We start from the raw sequence: 19,143 nt of genomic DNA on the forward strand, positions 1-19,143 counted from the left end.
CTCTCCAACTCTAGTTTCAACTTTTCCTGAAGATCTGAGACAATGGCAAAGTTGCTGCATGCCCAGGGTTCAATACTCATTTTGGGGGTAGTGATCCCGGCCCCTACTTTTTACCTGGTAGAAAAGAGGTCCAACTACAACAGAAACTCATATATACTTTATGAAATGATGTAGTGTCTCCTTTTCAATATTCAATCATTCATTTGATGAAGCCCTTTTCTAAAGTATCTCAAACAGATACCTATAAGTAAAAGTCATTTTGAAGAGAAGTTGTTGCTTTTGTACAAGCCATATCTTTCATACTTAAATAACTGATTATGTAGAAAACTGCCTGATCATTAAAGAACATAACATCCCAAACGACATTTTTCACATGTAAACAAACAACTATTGAGAGTACAACAAAAAGTTAGTTTTGCCAGATGTTGGTGGCTCATGCCTTTAAACCTAACTACTCAGAAGGCTAAGATCTGGGGATCGTGATCCAAAGCCAGCCTGTTCAGGAAAGTCCATGAGACTCCTAACTCCAATTAATCACCACAAAAGCCAGAGTAAAGATGTGGCTCAAGCGGTAAAGAACCAGTCTTGAACAAAAAAAACTCAGGGACAGTGTCTGAGCCCTTAGTTCAAGCTACAAAAAAAGTTAATTTTTAAATCAGGTGCTAATGGCTCATATCTGTAATACTAGCTAATCAAGAGACTAAGATCTGAGCATCTAGTGTTGAAGCCAGCCTGGGCAGAAAAGGCCATGAGACTCTTTATCTCCAGTTAACTACCAAAAAGCTGAGGGTGGCTGTGGCTCATATGGTAGTATGAACAAAAAGCCAAGGAAGAGCACCCTGGCCCTGAATTCAAGCCTCAGCACAAAAACAGTTAATTTTTTATGAGAATGAAATTAAAGAATGATCATTGTATAAGATTTGCAGAACATAAAAATTGTAAAGGGACCTGTTTTTAAGCCAGCCCTCATTTCCCTGCATAGTGACAAGCACTCTTAATATTTTTTGCTCTTTTTCTTCCAAGGAGCTTTCTCAGAAGCTACTCCTTAGTGACTCATCCAGCTGTCACCTTTATTATTATCATTACATACAATCCATAACTAAATCTGCCCATTGCAACTGCTCAATCAATGTTAAGAAGCCACAGATGGAGTCATTTGACTTGTAGTAAGTTAGCTCCCGTTTCCAGTTGCCAATCAAATCCCTGTAGGAATATCTGTAGAATATCCACACTCATGGAAATACGCTCCATAAAAATATGCATTATCATACTCAGTTCATGGCCAAGGACTTTGCTAATGGTTTTTAACCTCTGACTTTGTCATTTTATATTCCAATTTCCCCCCACTCTCATCCTGAGCAACAGTGAATGGGAAAGGCAAGATGCATAAATCAAAGAGTGAGAGAAGCCAAGTTGTAGGAAGAGAGGCCCATGGAAACCTATTTAAAGAGGCTAGATTTATTCAGCTGCACCGTCTCTGGTGACTTATAGTCGATAGTATGTTATATAGAATGCATACTTTATCTCACTGTCATGCTGTGCAAACAGGAAAAGGAGAAAAGGATGGAGCCACACAAGAAGATGCACTTTCAGATACTTAGCTCTAAAATTAGACGTAACTAGGTTTACCAGGGTTTGGTATTTTTGCATAAATATGCAGTTCAATTCTGGGCACTTCATCAAGAGAGTGATAAAAAGGAAAGAGGAAAAAATGTGAGAGGAGAAAGGAAGCAATCTGGCTTCTGTTGGGTGCTGTCTTCCATTCTAGTGCAGCTCACCACATCCTCTCAGTACCTTGGCATTTCAGCTCCACCTAACAGCTTCCCTTCATTCTGTTCTCAATAATTTCTGCTCTTGTTTTCCATTAAGTCAAGAGACAGAAAACTGCAAAGCCCAGAGCTTCCTAAAGCTTCGAAAAGGGGAGTGGTAGAGATTCTTGAACATAAGGAAAATTTGGCTGTGGCTAGAGAATTTGAGTTATCTAAAATCCTCCCACCTAAGTACCTTGAAAATGAAAAACTTTCCAGGAAACCATCACCCATGTCAATTTCTTTACCACAAGTAGGTTATAAGAATCTGACTGATAGACTGTAAAAATGTAGCCCATAAAGATGGTGACCAAGAACAGAGAATCAAAATTTTGCTGGGTGAAGTAGTGTAAACCTGTAGCCTCATTTACACAGGAACATTGCCTAAGGCCAATTAATGGCCATTCTGGGATTAATGGGTTCTCATTGTGCTATCTCATCTCAAAACATACACACATACTCTCTATCACACACACACACAATTTTTATTCCTAAAAACGTAACCAGTAACAGTACAAATATTTTGAGCTGATATGTAAAATCTAACAGATTCACACACACACACACACACACACACACACACACACACACACACACACACAATCATATGGGGAAGGAAGGGTTGGAATGACTTTACATTAGGTAGGATGGAAAAAGGGTTCTACCTTTAAGTCCAAATGGAGGATGTACATCTGATGCATGTGCCTTATCCCCTCACAGATCTGTTTGATGAACAGGATGGTATCAAGCTCTGTCAAGTTGTAGTTTTCATCAATGATGCGGTCAAACAGCTCTCCGCCCTCCACACTGCAGTGGGAAGAAGGGTGAAGTTCAATTCTGCTTCCTGAAGCCTCGCATGCTCTTAGCCACTTGGTATACACATTCTACAGGTATGTGGTATATATGTTCCTCTAACTCTTCCAGAATAAACATGTGTGCACAGTTATTTCTCTGCCTTTTTGCCGTCTTGGTTAGATGATACTTATGGCAGAGGCACCTTCAATCTTAGAGAAAGCTTTAAAGTCCCTTGCATCAATAGATGGATACAGGTCTAGACAGTCTATCTGTACCATTCTCTATCACATCAGAGATTTTTTTTTTTTAAAAAAAAAGACACTTACACAGGAGGAGATTCTAACCACCAACAGAAGGTGATTTGAATTTTAACCTAAGAGCAAGTACAGTGATAAAAAGTGTCTCTGTGTGGCTGCTAGGTATTTTATTCCCCAAGATGCCTTGCTTCATTGTGAAAAATAAAATGGAAAATGGAAAAGTGAAAAGTGAATTACAATACTAATTCAGTATTAGTTGAAGCTACTCATTTTCTTTTTGGAGGCAGTATTAAGACCTGAATTCAGGGCTTTGTCCTCAGCTGGCAGATCACTTGAGCCATGCTTTGTGCTTCAGTTGCTCTGGCTGGCCAAGAACTATGATCCTTATACCTATGCCTCCCATGTAGCTATGATTATAGACACAGGCCACTCCTGCCTGGCTTGTTCTTTGCGATAAGATCTCTAAGATTTTGCACAGATTCATCTTGACCACAATTTCTGCATCTCTACTTCCCAAGTAGCTAGGATTACAGCCAGACTTGAGCTTACCATGAGTTCACCATAGCTTGTCTTCATTTCCTTTCTTCCTTTCCTTCCTTGTTTCCTTCCTTCCTCCCTTCTTCGCTCTCTCTGTCTTTCTCTCCCTTTCTCTGTCCCTGTCTTTCCCCTTCTCTCTCCTCTTACACACACACACACACACACACACACACACACACACACACACACAGGATTCTAAAATGAAGCTGGAACTTCTTGACTGTAGTCATAAAGGGTTTGGTATAAACTTAGTATTCATGAATGTAATAATCCCTTCTTATTCACCAGTTCTCTCTCAATGGTCTTATTTACTTGTCGTCAACTGTAGTCAATAAGCTATTTTGAGAGATCAAACATATTCTATAATTTTGTCATCATATATTATTCGTATTGTCTTACTATTCCTTGCTAACCGACAGCCTTTACCAGATACATACATACACATATACATACATAGTGGAGAACATAGTGTCTATAGCTCCTATCCCCTGAGCTAATGGAAAGACAAATCTACAATTACAATGGAAAATCATTTTCTTCTAGATTATCCACAGTAGAATACAGGCCTGGATTTTGGCCATAGAATTTAGATACAAGGCTAGATCTACTTTGTCCTGCTACTTATCAATGGCAGATTTGCAATGTACCAATGGAAGATACACATTCATAAGAGTTTCCTTTCTGAAAGTGACTGGATCAAGTGGTTCATGGAAACCAGATCCGGTGATGCACTACCCCTCTATGGTGGGACAGAACTGCAGTCTTGTGGTTGCAAATGCTAGGGAGGAGACACGGAAAGGGGACACCTACTACTCCATGACCAGGATGATGTCATTCTTGGACTCAAAGGCATCGTAGAGCTGAATGAGATTCACATGGTCCAGTTGATTCATGATGCTGATCTCATTCTTCACTTCCTCCTAAGCAGAAGGAGGAAACCACACATTAGAAGATTGAGCCTAGTCAAAGGGGGAGGGGAGAGAGGGGGAGGGAGGGAAAGGAGAGGAGAGGAGAGAGAAAGAAAAGAGAGAGAGAGGCCTCCCATGGTCTTTACCTTTTCCTTTCGACATCTTGTCTTAATGATTTTGGCAGCCAGCTTCAGGCCTGTTGCTTTCTCTTCACACTTGTGGACCTGACCGAAACGACCCCTGCCAAAGAAGAGGACAGGACAGCGTGATCAGCTCCCCATGGGTGTGCAGTGTGTGTGGTTCATGGGTGTGAGGTGTGTGCAGCTCAGGCATTTCTCATTCTGAATTTGCAGTTGCCATCTTATGAGTCCATCTATCATCTCTAGTAAACTTTTAGCACTTTGTAACCACATTTAAAATGATGTTATCATTGATCCACATGCTATTTTGTTGATATGGTTACCAAGTCCTGCTTATTGCATTCACATGTACTCAGGACAATTCCATGTTATCCATAACAACGGTTCTCCAAGTTTAGTGTGCAAATGATAAACCCGCAGTCACTCCAGCCCCAGAAGCCTCCATCCTTCATCCTTTCAGTTCTAGGAGGACATGAATGCTCTGTAGATCCCACCTCCCCCAGGGCTGTACTACAACAACCAATCGCAGAAACCATGTGTATCTTCCATGGGTCGATAAGCTCATTTTGTATATGTGCACTTTTCTGCGCCCCTCTTCCTATATTACAGAGATGCTTATGGGAGTTAAAGTAAGCTTTGTTGTTTAGGCTTTGAGTTACAAGTTCTCATAGAGGAGACTAAGGATTAGGTACGAGAGGAAAGGACAATCATGTGCATTTAGGTGTTTCTGAAGCAAGGTCTTGTAAGGAAATTAATCAAATGAAGAAGGTGATAGAGCAAATAATATAGTAACAATTGATACCAAAACCCAAAAAAAGTAACACTTAATCCATGCAAAGTGTTGCATACACAGCATTTCTGCCTTTTGTCACCTAGGGCTTAACCCATGGCTTTGACAGCTTGTAAACCTTCTGGTGATTCACACTAATTTTTTTTTTAATTTCAGACATTGTAATAGGGGAGTTAAGGCAGAAAATAAATGAAGATTTTCATCATCATAACAAATTATCATGTTACAGTTGTAAAAGATGATTGAAATCAAGCTAGATGCTGATGGCTCACACCTGTGATCCTAACAAACCAGGAAACTATGATCTGAGGATTCAGGTTCAAAGCTAGCCTGGGCAGAAATGTTGTGAGATACTTACCTCCAATAAACTAGCAAAAAAAATAAGTGAAACTATGACTCAAGTCGTAGAGTGCTAGCCTTGAATAAAAAAGCTAAAGAAGAGTACTCAGGCCCTGAGTTCAAGCCCAGGAACTTGAATTAATCTCTTAAGATGTTTGTTTATAATGTTTCTAGTTCTCAAGTGATGGTCAGCAAACACTTCTGAAGTCTTCAGGCTCTGTTTCAGTGATGACCTTTCTGTATTTAGTGAAAAATTATTCAAATCCAGAGTTACTCACCCTCCAAGAATTTCTGTTTTGCTCACAATATATGAACTGTCTACTGCAGTGTATTTGGCTGTTACAATGCGATGGTCAAATGGAGCAGCAGGAGCTGGGATGTCATCTGGAAGATGAGAAAAGGGCCATTTGTCAGACAGTCTGATCTCCTTATAGTAGCTTTAGTCATTGGGTCTCATAGAAAAAAAACTGTGCTCATTTAATCATAAAAAATAATGGGGGAGGGCCAGGAGGGTGGTCTGGTGGTACAGTGCTTGTCTAGCATGCACGAAGCCCTAGGTTCAATTCCTCAGTACCATATACTCAGAAAAGGCTGTAAGTGGTACTCTGGCTCAAGTGGTAGAGCACTAGTCTTGAGAAAGCACAAGGACAGTGCCTAGGCCCTGAGTTCAAGCCCCAGGCCTAGCCAAAAAAAAAAATGAGGGACCTGACTTATTGCTAATAATCAATGAACACAAATTTACCCTTCAGATTCTGACTTGTAACTCATAAAGGTGATATCAGACATGTTGCAGAAAGACTATCAGGGCCAGTTGGGTGCAGTGGCTCATGCCTGTAATCTTAGCTACTCAGGAAGCTGAGATCTGAGGTTGTTTCAAACCAATCCAGGTACTAAAAACCATGAGACATTTATCTCCAGTTAACCACTAGAAAAGCAGAAGTGGCGCTGTGGCTCAAGGGTAGGGTGGTAGCCTTGAGCTGAAGAGCTCAGGGACACTACAAAAAGAAAGAAAAGAATAAAGAAAATAAAATACTTCTAAGCCTAAGATCATTTTAATTCAAACGTAAGAAATTATTTGATCCATTTCTGCCATTGAAATGTTTGATATTTTATACATAAATCTTTCCAAAAATGTCTAAGGTGTTATTTTAAGAGAAATTTAAGGCACAGAGGTGATTTTTCCTGGCTGGCTGGAAGCTAAACACCCAATAAAAGTAGGTAAGTGTATACTATACAACTATCAAATTTCTCCCACATTCTACCTTCCATCCCACATGTTTAAACTTCAGTCTACACTGGCATCAGTCCTAACATGCATAATTATTTGATAATTTCTCTCCCAGTGTTTTCCCTAAACTTTTCCATAACTACTATTATTAAAATATTCTACTCATGAGCCTGTTCATTCTCCCTATAGTCACTTATTTATTATCTACTTTACACTACAGTGATACAAGAAAATAATACTACAAGAGGTTTAGCCTTCAAAACCAAATACTTATCCAAAATATATTTCTTTATGTACTTACCTTGTTCTATATACCATGGTAAGTATGGATATGTTTACCTTAATATTAATTTAGTTTAACTAAGTTATCATTTTTATATTCAGGTAACATAAACCACGGGGAATCTGATTTGATGTGACTATTCACCTCTCAAACCATGCATATGCTGAAAAAGAAAGTCACGAGGAAATTCTGTTGGTGGCATTTATTGCTTCCAATTTTGTTCTTTAAGAAAGGAATGTTTCACTGGCCTGGAATATAGGCAAGATTCTGATTTGCATCCATGGTACCATTTTTTAAGTGCTTGAGTTAAACATATTAATGGCATCATTATAACATTGTCTTCTTCGGGCTGTTAGACTTAAGAAAAATTTGGTTGGAATGCTGGCTGGAATAGGTGAGGAAACTTTACGAGGCCAGAACAAAAGCCATTTCCTACCCAGTGGGACCATCAGAGCTTGCTCTCTGGAGCTCTTCCTTCCAGCTAATTCCTGGGGTTGACCCTGAAAGCTCCTTTGGTCTGGTCTGGTGTCCTCTGTCCTTTGAGATGTGTGTTCTTCACTTGCACACACATCTATTCTGCTCTTTTTGTTGTCCTCATTGATAAAGCACTCCTCCATCACTCTCCGCTTACTGCTGCCAGCAAACTCTGTTGGCTCCACATTCTGGAAAGTGGATCCAGAATTTTCCACTTGTGTCAAAATGTCTTTTATGCTGCTGACACACCTAGAAAATAAAATCCAGTTGTGTTTCTCAAACTTTGAAGGAGACAATGTTCAGATGATCAAAATTCTTAGAACCAAAGCTTTCTTACAGTAGTGTTCTGGCAAAGAGGATGTGAGTTCCATAGAGAAACATGACCACCTCGGTGAGTAGGGATAAACTATGACAGTGTGTTACTTCCTATCAGATCCAAGTAGGAGGCCAGGATGTAGAAAATCTCAAGATCTCATGGTGAGCCCACAGTATTCAATTGACTCTTTACAGAAATAGTAATTTGATCTTCACTATTTTCACTCCCTTTGTTTATAGAAGAGAAAAAAAATCACCAAATTATAGCATAAGAAGTAATAATCTGGGGGAAGATTAACAGCCACGAGAGAGTCTTTATAATGTAAGAAATGACCAAATTTCCTTTTTTTTTGGGGGGGGCACCTTCTGACCCTACTAAGGATATCTTTACAAGGATTGACTTGAATAATCCTAAGCATTTATGTTCAGTTTGTGGAAAATTAAATTTATCTAAATTATATTTCAAGTATATTATTTTAAAATTAAAGAAAAATTATTTTTAAGCCCTAAAAGAGACCACACAAGTGTCTGAATATCCTTTGTGCCAAATATATACTGTTTTAACTTAAAGCAATTCACTTTATTTGGCTACATTTCATTTGTTTGTTAAAATTTTCAGTAGAAAAATAAAATCAGCCAATAATATACTTATCATACTTGGGGAAAAATGATTCATTTTTTCATGTATAATGAATTAGGTATATAGTATTTAATTTATAATTACAATCTACTCATTATTTGGTTCTTGGCATGAGGAAGGATACTTTATTTATTAATTACAAAAATTGAAAAAAAAACAAAAATTTAACTTTTTTCTTCATCTGTAAAAATGTAATTGACCACTGGAAATATTAATAATCATTATCTTTGCCTAATGTAGAAGACTTAGAAGACAGAAAAGTGGGACCAGTATAGCTCCTCCGCTGCAGAGCACATACTTAGCATATGGTTCAGGTCTTGGATTCCATCCCCAGGACCAAAAGCATATAGAAGAAGGGAGGAGAGAGCTGGGCGCTGGTGGCTCATGCTACTCAGGAGGCTGAGATGTGAGGATTGTAGTTCAAAGCCAGCCAGGGTGTGAAAGTCCATGAGACTCTTATCTCCAATTAATCACCAGAAAACCGGAAGCAGCACTGTAGCAGAGCTCTAGTCTTGAACTGAAGAGCTCAAGGACAGAGCTCGAGTTCCTCGACCAGCAGAAGAAGAAGAAGAAGAAGAAGAAGAAGAAGAAGAAGAAGAAGAAGAAGAAGAAGAAGAAGAAGAAGAAGAAGAAGAAGAAGAAGAAGAAGAAGAGGGAGGAGGAGGAGGAGGAGGAGGAGGAGGAGGAGGAGGAGGAGGAGGAGGAGGAGGAGGAGGAGGAGGAGGAGAAGGAGGAGAAGGAGGAGAAGGAGGAGAAGGAGGAGAAGGAGGAGAAGGAGGAGAAGGAGAAGAAGGAGAAGGAGAAGAAGGAGAAGGAGAAGAAGAAGAAGAAGGAGAAGAAGAAGGGAAGAGCAGGGATGGAGAAGGGATTGACAGTGGAGAAAAGAAGAAGAAGAGAAGGAAGAAAGAAAGGGAAGAAGGAAGCAAAAGAGAAAGAAAGGGAAAGGAAAAGGAAAAGGACAAGGGAAGGGAAGAGAAAGAAAAGGAAGGGGAAGGGGAAGGAAAGGGAGGGAAAGAGAAGGGAGAGGAAGGGAAAGAGAAGGGGAAGAGAGATGGGAGGGGAAGGGGAAGAGAAGGGGAAGGGAAGAGAGATGGGAGGGGAAGGGAAAGAGAAGAGGAAGGGAAGAGAAGAGAGAGGAAGGGAAAGAGAAGGGAAAGGGAAGGGGAAGAGAAGGAAGGGGAGGGAAAGGAGAAGGACAGAGAGGAGAAGGGATGGGAAGGCAAGGGAAGGGAAAAAGACTGAAATATTTGAAAATATCACAGGCAGGACTTAAAAAGTAATGGCAAGAAAATACGGCTATGAGAGATACACCCTGTGAAACTTGACTCATTGCCTTAAAAATGCTCTTATCTTATTCCTTCAATTTGGCCTCACGTTTTAGTAGCATAAAAATGTGTCAAGACCTCACGGACTGTGGATGTGAACTGCTGCAACCCTACCTTTCATGGTGCTGGTAGCCGCTGGTTTGCTCAACATGCTGCCTTTTACTTGAACGTTGGTCCAGCACCATTTCATTTGCAGTTGTAGTTCCTTTGCCTTCCTCAGCTTCTCTTCTACCAGTGTCTTCCTTTGAAAGAAGTTTGTTTTTCTCTCCTTCGAATAGCAGGCATTCATTTTTACCCACAATGCCTTGCTTATCACCTCCAGTGCTACTGTTTTCTTGTCTCTTCAGACTCTCTACATGTGAATTGTCTTTTCCATCTGAATCTATGGGATTTCTTGGCAGAAGTTCTTCTGCATTATCTTGTTTTTTCATATTACACATGATACTACTTCTCTGAGCTACAGAGGCATTGGTCTTCTCAGCATTTTTCTTGTTGAGTCTATTAAACTTTTCAGTTTCAGAGGAGAACTGGTTTTTCTCCGTAGATCTTTCTGGAAGCCACCATAGGACACATGTGATCAGTATAATTTGGGGTTCATACAATGCTATCTTTATCTGGGTTTCTTTTTGTCAGCAGATATAAGATTCAAAAGCAAAGCAGAAGGAAATATGAATAATTAACTGACAATGAATTTCAAGAGATTTTTGTTTATAACGGATAGGCCCCAAAGCCAAGGTATCCACAAAACAGCACACTTTTAAATAGGTGTCATTTCCTGTGAATAAGAACAACAGATACAGAACTGTCACCACAGAATTCTTTTTATCCATTATCTAGTCTTCTAGAGGTACTACCTGTGAGGGGTATTGTCCTTTCACCTTCCACAGGTATCCTTTCCTTCAGGACAGGGTTTGGCCACACCTTCTCAGCCTGTAAATAAAAATTAAGCAATTGAAATAACCTATTGCAACCATGTTTCTCACCTTCTGCACTATGAAGGATAAGGATGGACAATTCTTTGTTGTGAAGAACATCATAAGTAGTGCATACATCTAGCAGCAGCCTTCCAGATGTCAGCCTTTCAGATGTCAGCAGTACCAGGCCTTCCAGTTATGATGACCAAAATTGTCTGTGGACTCTGAAGTATATTCTCTTTATTGGTTTTATATTGGCTATGTTGATCCTGTTGTGCAAATAGATCTCAATGCTTTACTGTTCCTGAATATCTGAAACATTGTCAGTCAAATGTAACATTATTAGATGCTGATAACTTATATCTGTAACTACACCTACTTAGGAGGCCTGAGTTATGAGGATTGCAGTTCTAAGCCAGCCCAAAGAAGAAAAGTCTATGAGACTCTGATCTCCAATAACAGGGAGTGATAGAATGCCTCAGCATGGTAGAGTGGCTTAGTAGCAGAGCGCCAAGTTTGAGTCAAAAAGCTAAGGGACAACATCTAGATGCACACACACACACACACACACACACACACGAATAATAAACCAAAATGTCTTCAGAGATTGCTGAATGTCTCCTGGCAGCAAAATTGCTCCAGGTTGACAATTACTATATTATATAATTCAGGCATAGAAAAAAACATAAAATTAACATATATAGAGTTTAGAGCAACCTGATTTATGAGATACTATATAGATAAGAGTAACTGAGACTACAGAATTCTGTGAACATTTGCAGAAGGTGCCCCATCTTTGTGAACCAATTAAAGGATAATGATAGTGTACATATTATTCTTGACCTCTTGTTAAGTTGTCTTGATATGCTTCATGTATAGGTTGAATACAAAGATATATATGCATAAACATTTACCTATCGATATATACAGACACAGAAAGCAAGAGATAAAAGGAAGGTTTTTTTTAAGAAGAGATGGCATTTTTCCTAAGTGGACAATTTTTTTCTCTTTAGTAGTTTAGCAACTGCCCAGTCCACCCAAATTATTACAAATTCTAAAGCTCAGAGTCACAAACTGATGATATTGAAGGTCCAAAGAATGGATCTCTTGTCTTTGAAATGAAATATAATTTGCTGAAAGAGGATTTACAAATAGGAATTTCCAAGCATTTAGCTCAGGTACTAAGGGCAATTGTAATACACTTTAAAATAATTCAAAGTGCTGTTCCACAGGTTCATAGTATTTCTGTTTTGTGGATGGCAGGGTCTTGGGGGTCAGGCTGTACAATGCAGAGGCATGGCCAATAGCCAAGGTCAGAATACAAGACTGAAGAGTTTCTCCACTGAATGTAGTGCAGAAATGGCTGGAAAAATGGCTTTCAGCCATTTCAGCCTCAGGCAAAGTGGGTTGTTCCTCCTCTAGGTTTGCGTGGATCTTTGCCTATGGGTAAACCTGGTATCTCTTGCAACACTTTATTAATGTGTTTTGCTGTCAATTTCCTATTATATTGTGTGCTTTTAATGGCCCAAAAGAATAGTACATCACATAGTGATGTGATGATGATAATGGTAGTGATGATGATTATGATGAAGATCGTGATGCTGTGATGATAATGAACAACAGCAATGATGGCCAAAATGTACAGAGCATGGACACTGTACCAAGAGTTCATTGAATGACTTTGAATTGTTAATTCAGGTATGCCTCATAGAACTCTGAAATAGAGACAATCACTTCTTTTTGTAGAGGAAGGCAGAGTTCAACACTTACCTATTTCAATCTGAAATCAGAGATTCCAGATAGAAGGATAGTAGCCAAGCTGCATTATTAATATTTATTTGGATCTACTAAGCAGCACTACAGAAGATAAAAAGATTACAAGTAAGAGCATAAGAAATGGAAACAGCCTAGCACTAATGGCTCAGGCCTGTAGTCCTAGTTCCACCAGAGGCTGAGATCTGAGGATCCCAATTTGAAGCCAGTTCAGGCAGACAAACTGAGAGACTCTTATCTCCAATTAACTAGCCAAAGGCTGAAAGTGGAACTGTGGTTCACATAGTAGAACACCAGAGCAGAAAAGCTAAAGCAGAATGAGCATGCAGCCCCATGTTCAAGCCCCCCTGAAAAGAAAACTGATAACTAAAGAGACAAATATTTATCAAATGATTAGAGTGAAAGTGGATGGAGGGGGGAAAGAGGATAAAAAACTTAAATTCAGGTTTAAATGTATGCATTCAAATTAGATAAATGTCAAAACAATTTTAACAAATTATGTTCCTGACATTTAATTTTTATTATTATCTTCTTTCATTTGCACACATTTGTAATATGAGAAGGTTGTATTATGATTTTTTCTTTTTTCATATAATTTTATTGTAACTAATAGAAGGGTAACATTATATTCACCAGAAAGAAGATGCATTACTTCACAAACATTGATACCCTTTCTCATGTCTTGGTCCCCATTTTCCTTCCCCCACCTCCCCCCTCCATCTTGTTTTCCCCCTTCCCTATCCTATTTCAAATATTGTGATGTTTTCATACAGCACATAGTGCATTTTGAACAAATTCACTTGCTCTACCATGTTTCCATTCCTAGGTTTTCTCATTTGAAATACAACCCTTGTTATATTAACAGACATAATGCTTCTGGACTTATCTTTGTGGGACAAATATAATGGTAAAAGCAAATATGCACTTAATAATCAAAGCTTGAGTTGCTTCTTTTATTGCAGCCCATCAACATATGTAAATTTTAAGAATTTGGCTGTGCCACTCTGGAGTGTGAATTGATCAGTATTTGCCCCACAGGCCAGCTGCGTGTGAGAAGCAGCTGAACGCATGCTGTGTTCAAATTCTTCAGGCTCAGGTCTGAACCAACCAGCAGCAGAAGATGCTGATCTTAAAGAGCACAGAACCCAGTTTCTCAACAAAGCAGTCTCCTCCCCTGCCTCAAAACCCTTTATAATCATCTACCACATGTTTTTCCACATAAATAATGTAAGGTTATTCATTGCCACAGGATATTGTATTTTCATTTCTCTATGTAATACTGACATCTAGAGGAACTCTGAACTGAAGTTTTTCCAATAAGTGGAAGTATTTCTCCTTTCTTGTGTCTGGAAAGTAAATTTGTTTACTATGTTTCCAAGTTCTGTGTGGAAGTTGCTAAAACAGAATCTGTGGATGCGATTATTTGCAGCCCAGAAATGAAACATGCTTTCTGCCCGCTATAGAGGATTGGACAGATGCTGTGAGACACAGATGTTCCTGAAACAATTCGTATCATTATCCCATTAAAGGATAAAAATCACATAGGGAATACATTCCTCTGCTGAGGAGTATGAGGCTGAGCTCATAGTGATGGCTAGCAACAAAAGACCTTGTTTCATTCAAATGCCTTTATTTATTCATGCACTTGCAAATAGCTGTCTTTGTTGCTACTTATTAACTCTAACAATAATCTTCAGTTTATGAAAATAGCTAACACACATAGTTCAGGCATCCAAATATTCAAGGCACAGCTTGGCTTTCTTCACTTGTCCTCATTCCCCTAAGGATCCAGGAATTTTGAGAAACAAAATTTTGTTTGTTTATTCAACCCACCCTGCCTGTAGTAATTTGCTATAGTAGCCTGAACTATGACATGCTTTTAAAATTTATATTTACATGTTTTAAAATATATATTAATAAAATTGGACACTCATGCAATCTGAGTTTCTATATTAAATTTGAATGTTCTTTATAAAATCGGTATATGTTTACCGCTTATAAATAAGCATTTAAAGTATGCTTTTTTTATTGATTGTAATGCAAAATCAAAACCAAAACTCAGAGCTTCACTCAAGGCAGGCATTGTACCACTTGAGCCATGCCTTCTGATTTCTGCCTCCTACAGCAGAAACAGGCATGATCTTGTTTACTGGACCCTAAAGCTGAAGAAAATATACTGACTTTATTCATACTTAATACACTTTTTGGGGGTCGGTCATGAGGCTTTAACTCTGGTCCTGGGCATTGTCTCTGAGCTCTTCAACTCAAGGCTGCCACACTACCCCTTGAGCCACAGCACCACTTATGGTTTTCTGGTGATTAACCGGAGATAAATCCCATGGACTTCCATGCCTAGGCTGGCTTTGCACCTCGATCCTCGGATCTCAGCCTCCTGAGTAGCCAGGATTACAGGCGTGAACCATCGGCACCCAGTTACTTCATACACTTTGAATACTATTTCTCAACTTTGTAATTCAACTCCTGCACCAGCAGCCTGGGCACAAGTGCCTCTTGCCCTGTATTACTACCTTCCCCAGTGCTACTTTCTCAGAAAATGGTAGAAAAACTGAAAGCTATTAATCCACCAGGCAATTTTGCCTTCGCTCTTTCATCTGCATGCAATAAAATTTAGCTTTAAAAAAAAATCAGTGGTTGCCAGTGACACTCAAAAGGCTGAGATCTGAAGATCAGGATTTAAATCCAGCCTGGGTTGGAAAATCTGTGAGACTTAGCTCCAGTTAACTGCCAAAAGATGAAATTGGAAGTGTGTCCTCAAGCGATAAACACCAGCCTTAAATGCAAAAGGTAAGGGACAGCTCCCAGGCCTTGAGTTCAAATTCTAATACCAGTATGCATATAATTGCATGCGTGGGCCCGTGCCTGCATGCATGCACATATGTATACACACACTCAAACACACACACACACACACACACACACACACACACACACACACGCACAGTTCAGGCAGACATGGAGAAACAGCACTTTATAGAACTTAGGATCACTTATAACTCTTTATATAGAAATACATCTGAAAACCATAAATCAGGGCATGATTAGCTTTCATGGCAATGTATCTCCTGGATAATGCTTGAGCATATAAAACACTATGCCATGAGGCTACTAAGGAATTGTGAATGTAAGTCTGTGTGGGTGTGCATGAGAGAGAGAGAGAAAGACAGACATAGGGAAGGAGCACAGGGGGCATGAGAAAATAACCAAATCCAAATGCAATCACAATTACTTTATGTTGATTTTATTAAATTGAATCTTGGTTTAAAAAAAATCCTCACTCACATCACACAAGACTAAACCTTGGAATGTTTTCATATGAAGTTTATGGTATTTTTCATCACCCAATAAACCTTTTGATTTCTTCCTACTGCTAACAGTTTCAAGAGTATTCATTCACATGGTATCCTCTTATGCTTCTTAATTTTCATTTTAGGCCTATATTTATCACTCCATCTCTTGTCTCCTATCCCAAGCATAAGTGCAATTCAGCGTCTCCCAGCAGACTGGCTCCTGTCAGGACAGTGTGCTGGCAAAGGCTGGGAAAAAGTGTGGTGCTCCTGGATAAGATGTATGGTCTTGTGAGTTCTTCGGACTTCAGAGACCTAAGCTTAGCTCTTAAGTTCTCAAGGATTTTCTCCTACATCATTTGCATAGGAGTAGTTAGAAGTACACTACAACACAGAGATGATTTTTTAAAGGCTCCCTTTGAAAAGCAGTGAGAAGCCATAAAACTCCTTTTAAAAAGCTCTGAATGGAAATATGTAACCTTAGATTAAAAACGAACCAATTCTAGCTGGGTGCCAGTGGCTCACGCCTGTAATTCTAGTTAGTCAGGAAGCTGAAGTCTTGGAGGATTATGGTTCAAAGCTAGCTCAGAGAAAAAAGTCCAGCAAACTCTATCTCCAAAATGATCAGCAAAGTATGTAGGCTGGAGATATGGCTCAAGTGGTAATGTACCAGCTATGAGCAAGCAGGCTAAATAAGTGTGAGGCCCTGAATTCAAATCCTGGCACATTTGTCTACTGAAACCCAGCACAGGGTAAAACTCAATGAGCTTCTAAGAATGCCCATAATCTGAGGGTGACCTGGGTCTCTCAGAAGGGGAAATGGGAATTCATGATTGTGCCTAGAACCCTCCACTAGTCTCTCAGGTTTACAGATTGGCCAAATCTGAGCATCACATACAAATAACATTAAGGAACAATAGTACAATGAACACTATGCAAGAATGAGCTTAGAGAATTAAGAACAAAGACTCCTAATCTTCCCTTCAGATCTACAATGGACTATGGATATTAGATTGCTCCACCCTTGTATAAAGTGCTGTAGTATTTTTCATAAAACATATATATATTTTAAAAATGTACAGATTACCTATGATACCTAACATGATGTAATATGTGTGACTAATTGTATACTATAATTTTTAGGGAATGATGATGAGGAAAAAATATACAGCATGTTCAATCTAATTTTTTCCAAATATTGTTCATGAGTGATTGAATAAAAGGACAACTGTATCTTCTGACTGGCCCCCAAATGTGTTCACCAGTGTTAGGATTAATACAAGTGCCATAAAAAGTAAAGCAATTATCATGTTAAAGGGATAAAAGGTAATCTCATTAAGGTCAGAGATTTTCTTGCTTTTGTTTGAGGCTGAGTCTTGCTGTACATCCTAGATTTGCCTTGATTTCAAAATATTCCTATCTCAGCTTTCCAAGGTCTCATATTACAGGTGTGTAACACCATGCTGAGTTTCTAAGCTATGGGAAGATGTTGATCAAAACTTGTATCAGGCTGGGAGTTTGGCCTAGTGGTGGAGTGCTTACCTAGCATGCACGAAGACCTGAGTTCAATTCCTCGGTACCACATACATAGAAAAAAAGCCGGACGTGGTGCTGAGGCTCAAGTGGTAGAGCTCTAGCCTTGAGAAAGTCCAAGGACAGTGCTCAGGCCCTGAGCTCAAGCCCACAACTGGCAAAAAAAAAAAAAAAAAAAAAAAAAAAAAAAAAAAAAAACCATTGTATCATTTCAGTTAAACCAGGAAAAAGTATCAGTGAACTATTGCTATGGATGTTAACCATATTTAACAATGTGTTATAGTTAATATTGTAATAATGTACTTAATATTGTACTAATGTAATGTAGTTAGTATTGTAATAATGTAATATAGTTAATGTTTAACATCCTAACTACACAAATAAAATGATTAGTTGGTGGCATGTTGATATTTATCACCATGTTAATTAGCTTAACTGAAGCTTTCTATGATGTGATTATACAACAGAACATCAATTTGTGCCCCTTAAACATAGATCATTTGTATCAATTAAAAATAAACATTTTAAAGTACTCAGTGAATATATCCCTTCTAACACACTCTAGATGTCTGTGATTTTTATCCTGTGATTAAACCCTCAATTTATAGAGAATATAAATGCCTTACTGAGGGGCCAGGAGTTTGGCCTAGTGGTAGAGTGCTTGCCTAGCATGCACAAAGGCCCAGGTTTGATTCCTCGGTACCACATACGTAGCAAAAAGCTGGAATTGGTGCTGTGACTCAAGTGATAGAGCTCTAGCCTTGAGAAAAGTCCAAGGACAGCGCTCATGCCCTGAGTTCAAGCCCCATGACTGGCAATAAATAAATAAATGCCTTACTGAATTCTGCATATAACTGTCTTTTGTTGCATTGTGTACATCTGGAATATATTCAGCTAGTGCATGGATGCCATATTAATTGGGAAACAGGGGATTCCTGAGACATCCAAGAAGCTCCCTTCCACTTCCAATCATAACCACTAGCTTAATCTGCAGCTTAAAACTAGAGGGACCAGCCAGACTTCAGTGGCTCATGTCTGAAATCCTAGCTAATCCCCAAGCTGAGATCTGAGGATCGACATTCAAAACTAGCCCTGGCAGAAAAGTCCATGAGACTCTTTATCTCTAATTAACCAGCAAAAAAAAAAAAACAGAAGTAGAGGTGTGGTGCAAGTGGTAACCCTAACCTTGACAGGAAAAAGCAAGCAAGAGTGCCAGGCCCTGAGTTCAAGTCTCAGTATTGGAACTAAACACACACACACACACACACACACACACACACACACACACACACACACACACACAGAAACCCAATGAGTCAATATTTGGCATGGTAAGGAGTCTCTAGTACCCACTACAATGTGTTGTGCCTTGAGCTCAGAGCTGAGAACTCCCATTTAGCAAACAGAGTACTGATCAAGGAACAGGGAGAGAGAAGACATCTGGACACAACTATAGACTTATAGCCAAGAAGTTTTCAATATCTAAACAAAAGCTTTCTTCTGTACTTACGCTATTCCTATAAACTAATTAATAGAAGAGAATAAACATAAGTGTTTTGGAAGTTATGAAAGAAGTAGGGCAGATATAAGTAATATACTTGTTTTATTCTGTGCTATGTACTTCTTTTCTGACTATGGTGATTCTTGTCTATTTCTCAACAGAAGAAGGCTTTGCTTCCACTAAGTTCCCATATGTTTCAGCATTAGAAATCATCAGCTGGGAAGTCCTCTACTGGGAGCTCAATTTACAAAAGGAAGGGAGGGAGAGAAGTTCTTCCA

At 39.1% G+C, this 19,143-nt stretch overlaps 1 protein-coding gene across 3 annotated transcripts in view; it reads right to left on the reverse strand.

Moving 5' to 3' along the window:
* The window catches only part of Mylk4 (myosin light chain kinase family member 4), a 78,365-nt gene that overhangs the window by 13,253 nt on the left and 45,969 nt on the right, over positions 1 to 19,143 (reverse strand). For all 3 annotated transcript variants that reach the window (XM_090355423.1, XM_090355422.1, XM_090355424.1), the window contains 7 exons: positions 10,694 to 10,769; positions 9,954 to 10,389; positions 7,522 to 7,808; positions 5,853 to 5,958; positions 4,452 to 4,545; positions 4,208 to 4,317; positions 2,474 to 2,615 (listed from right to left, as the gene is read on the reverse strand). In XM_090355423.1, coding sequence (XP_090211549.1) covers positions 2,474 to 2,615; positions 4,208 to 4,317; positions 4,452 to 4,545; positions 5,853 to 5,958; positions 7,522 to 7,808; positions 9,954 to 10,389; positions 10,694 to 10,769 — 1,251 coding nt within the window. The remainder of the gene's footprint in view (positions 1 to 2,473; positions 2,616 to 4,207; positions 4,318 to 4,451; positions 4,546 to 5,852; positions 5,959 to 7,521; positions 7,809 to 9,953; positions 10,390 to 10,693; positions 10,770 to 19,143) is intronic.

Source organism: Megascapheus bottae, chromosome 22 (assembly GCF_031878675.1).
Source record: "Megascapheus bottae isolate mThoBot1 chromosome 22, mThoBot2.hap1, whole genome shotgun sequence".
NCBI lineage: Eukaryota > Metazoa > Chordata > Mammalia > Rodentia > Geomyidae > Megascapheus > Megascapheus bottae.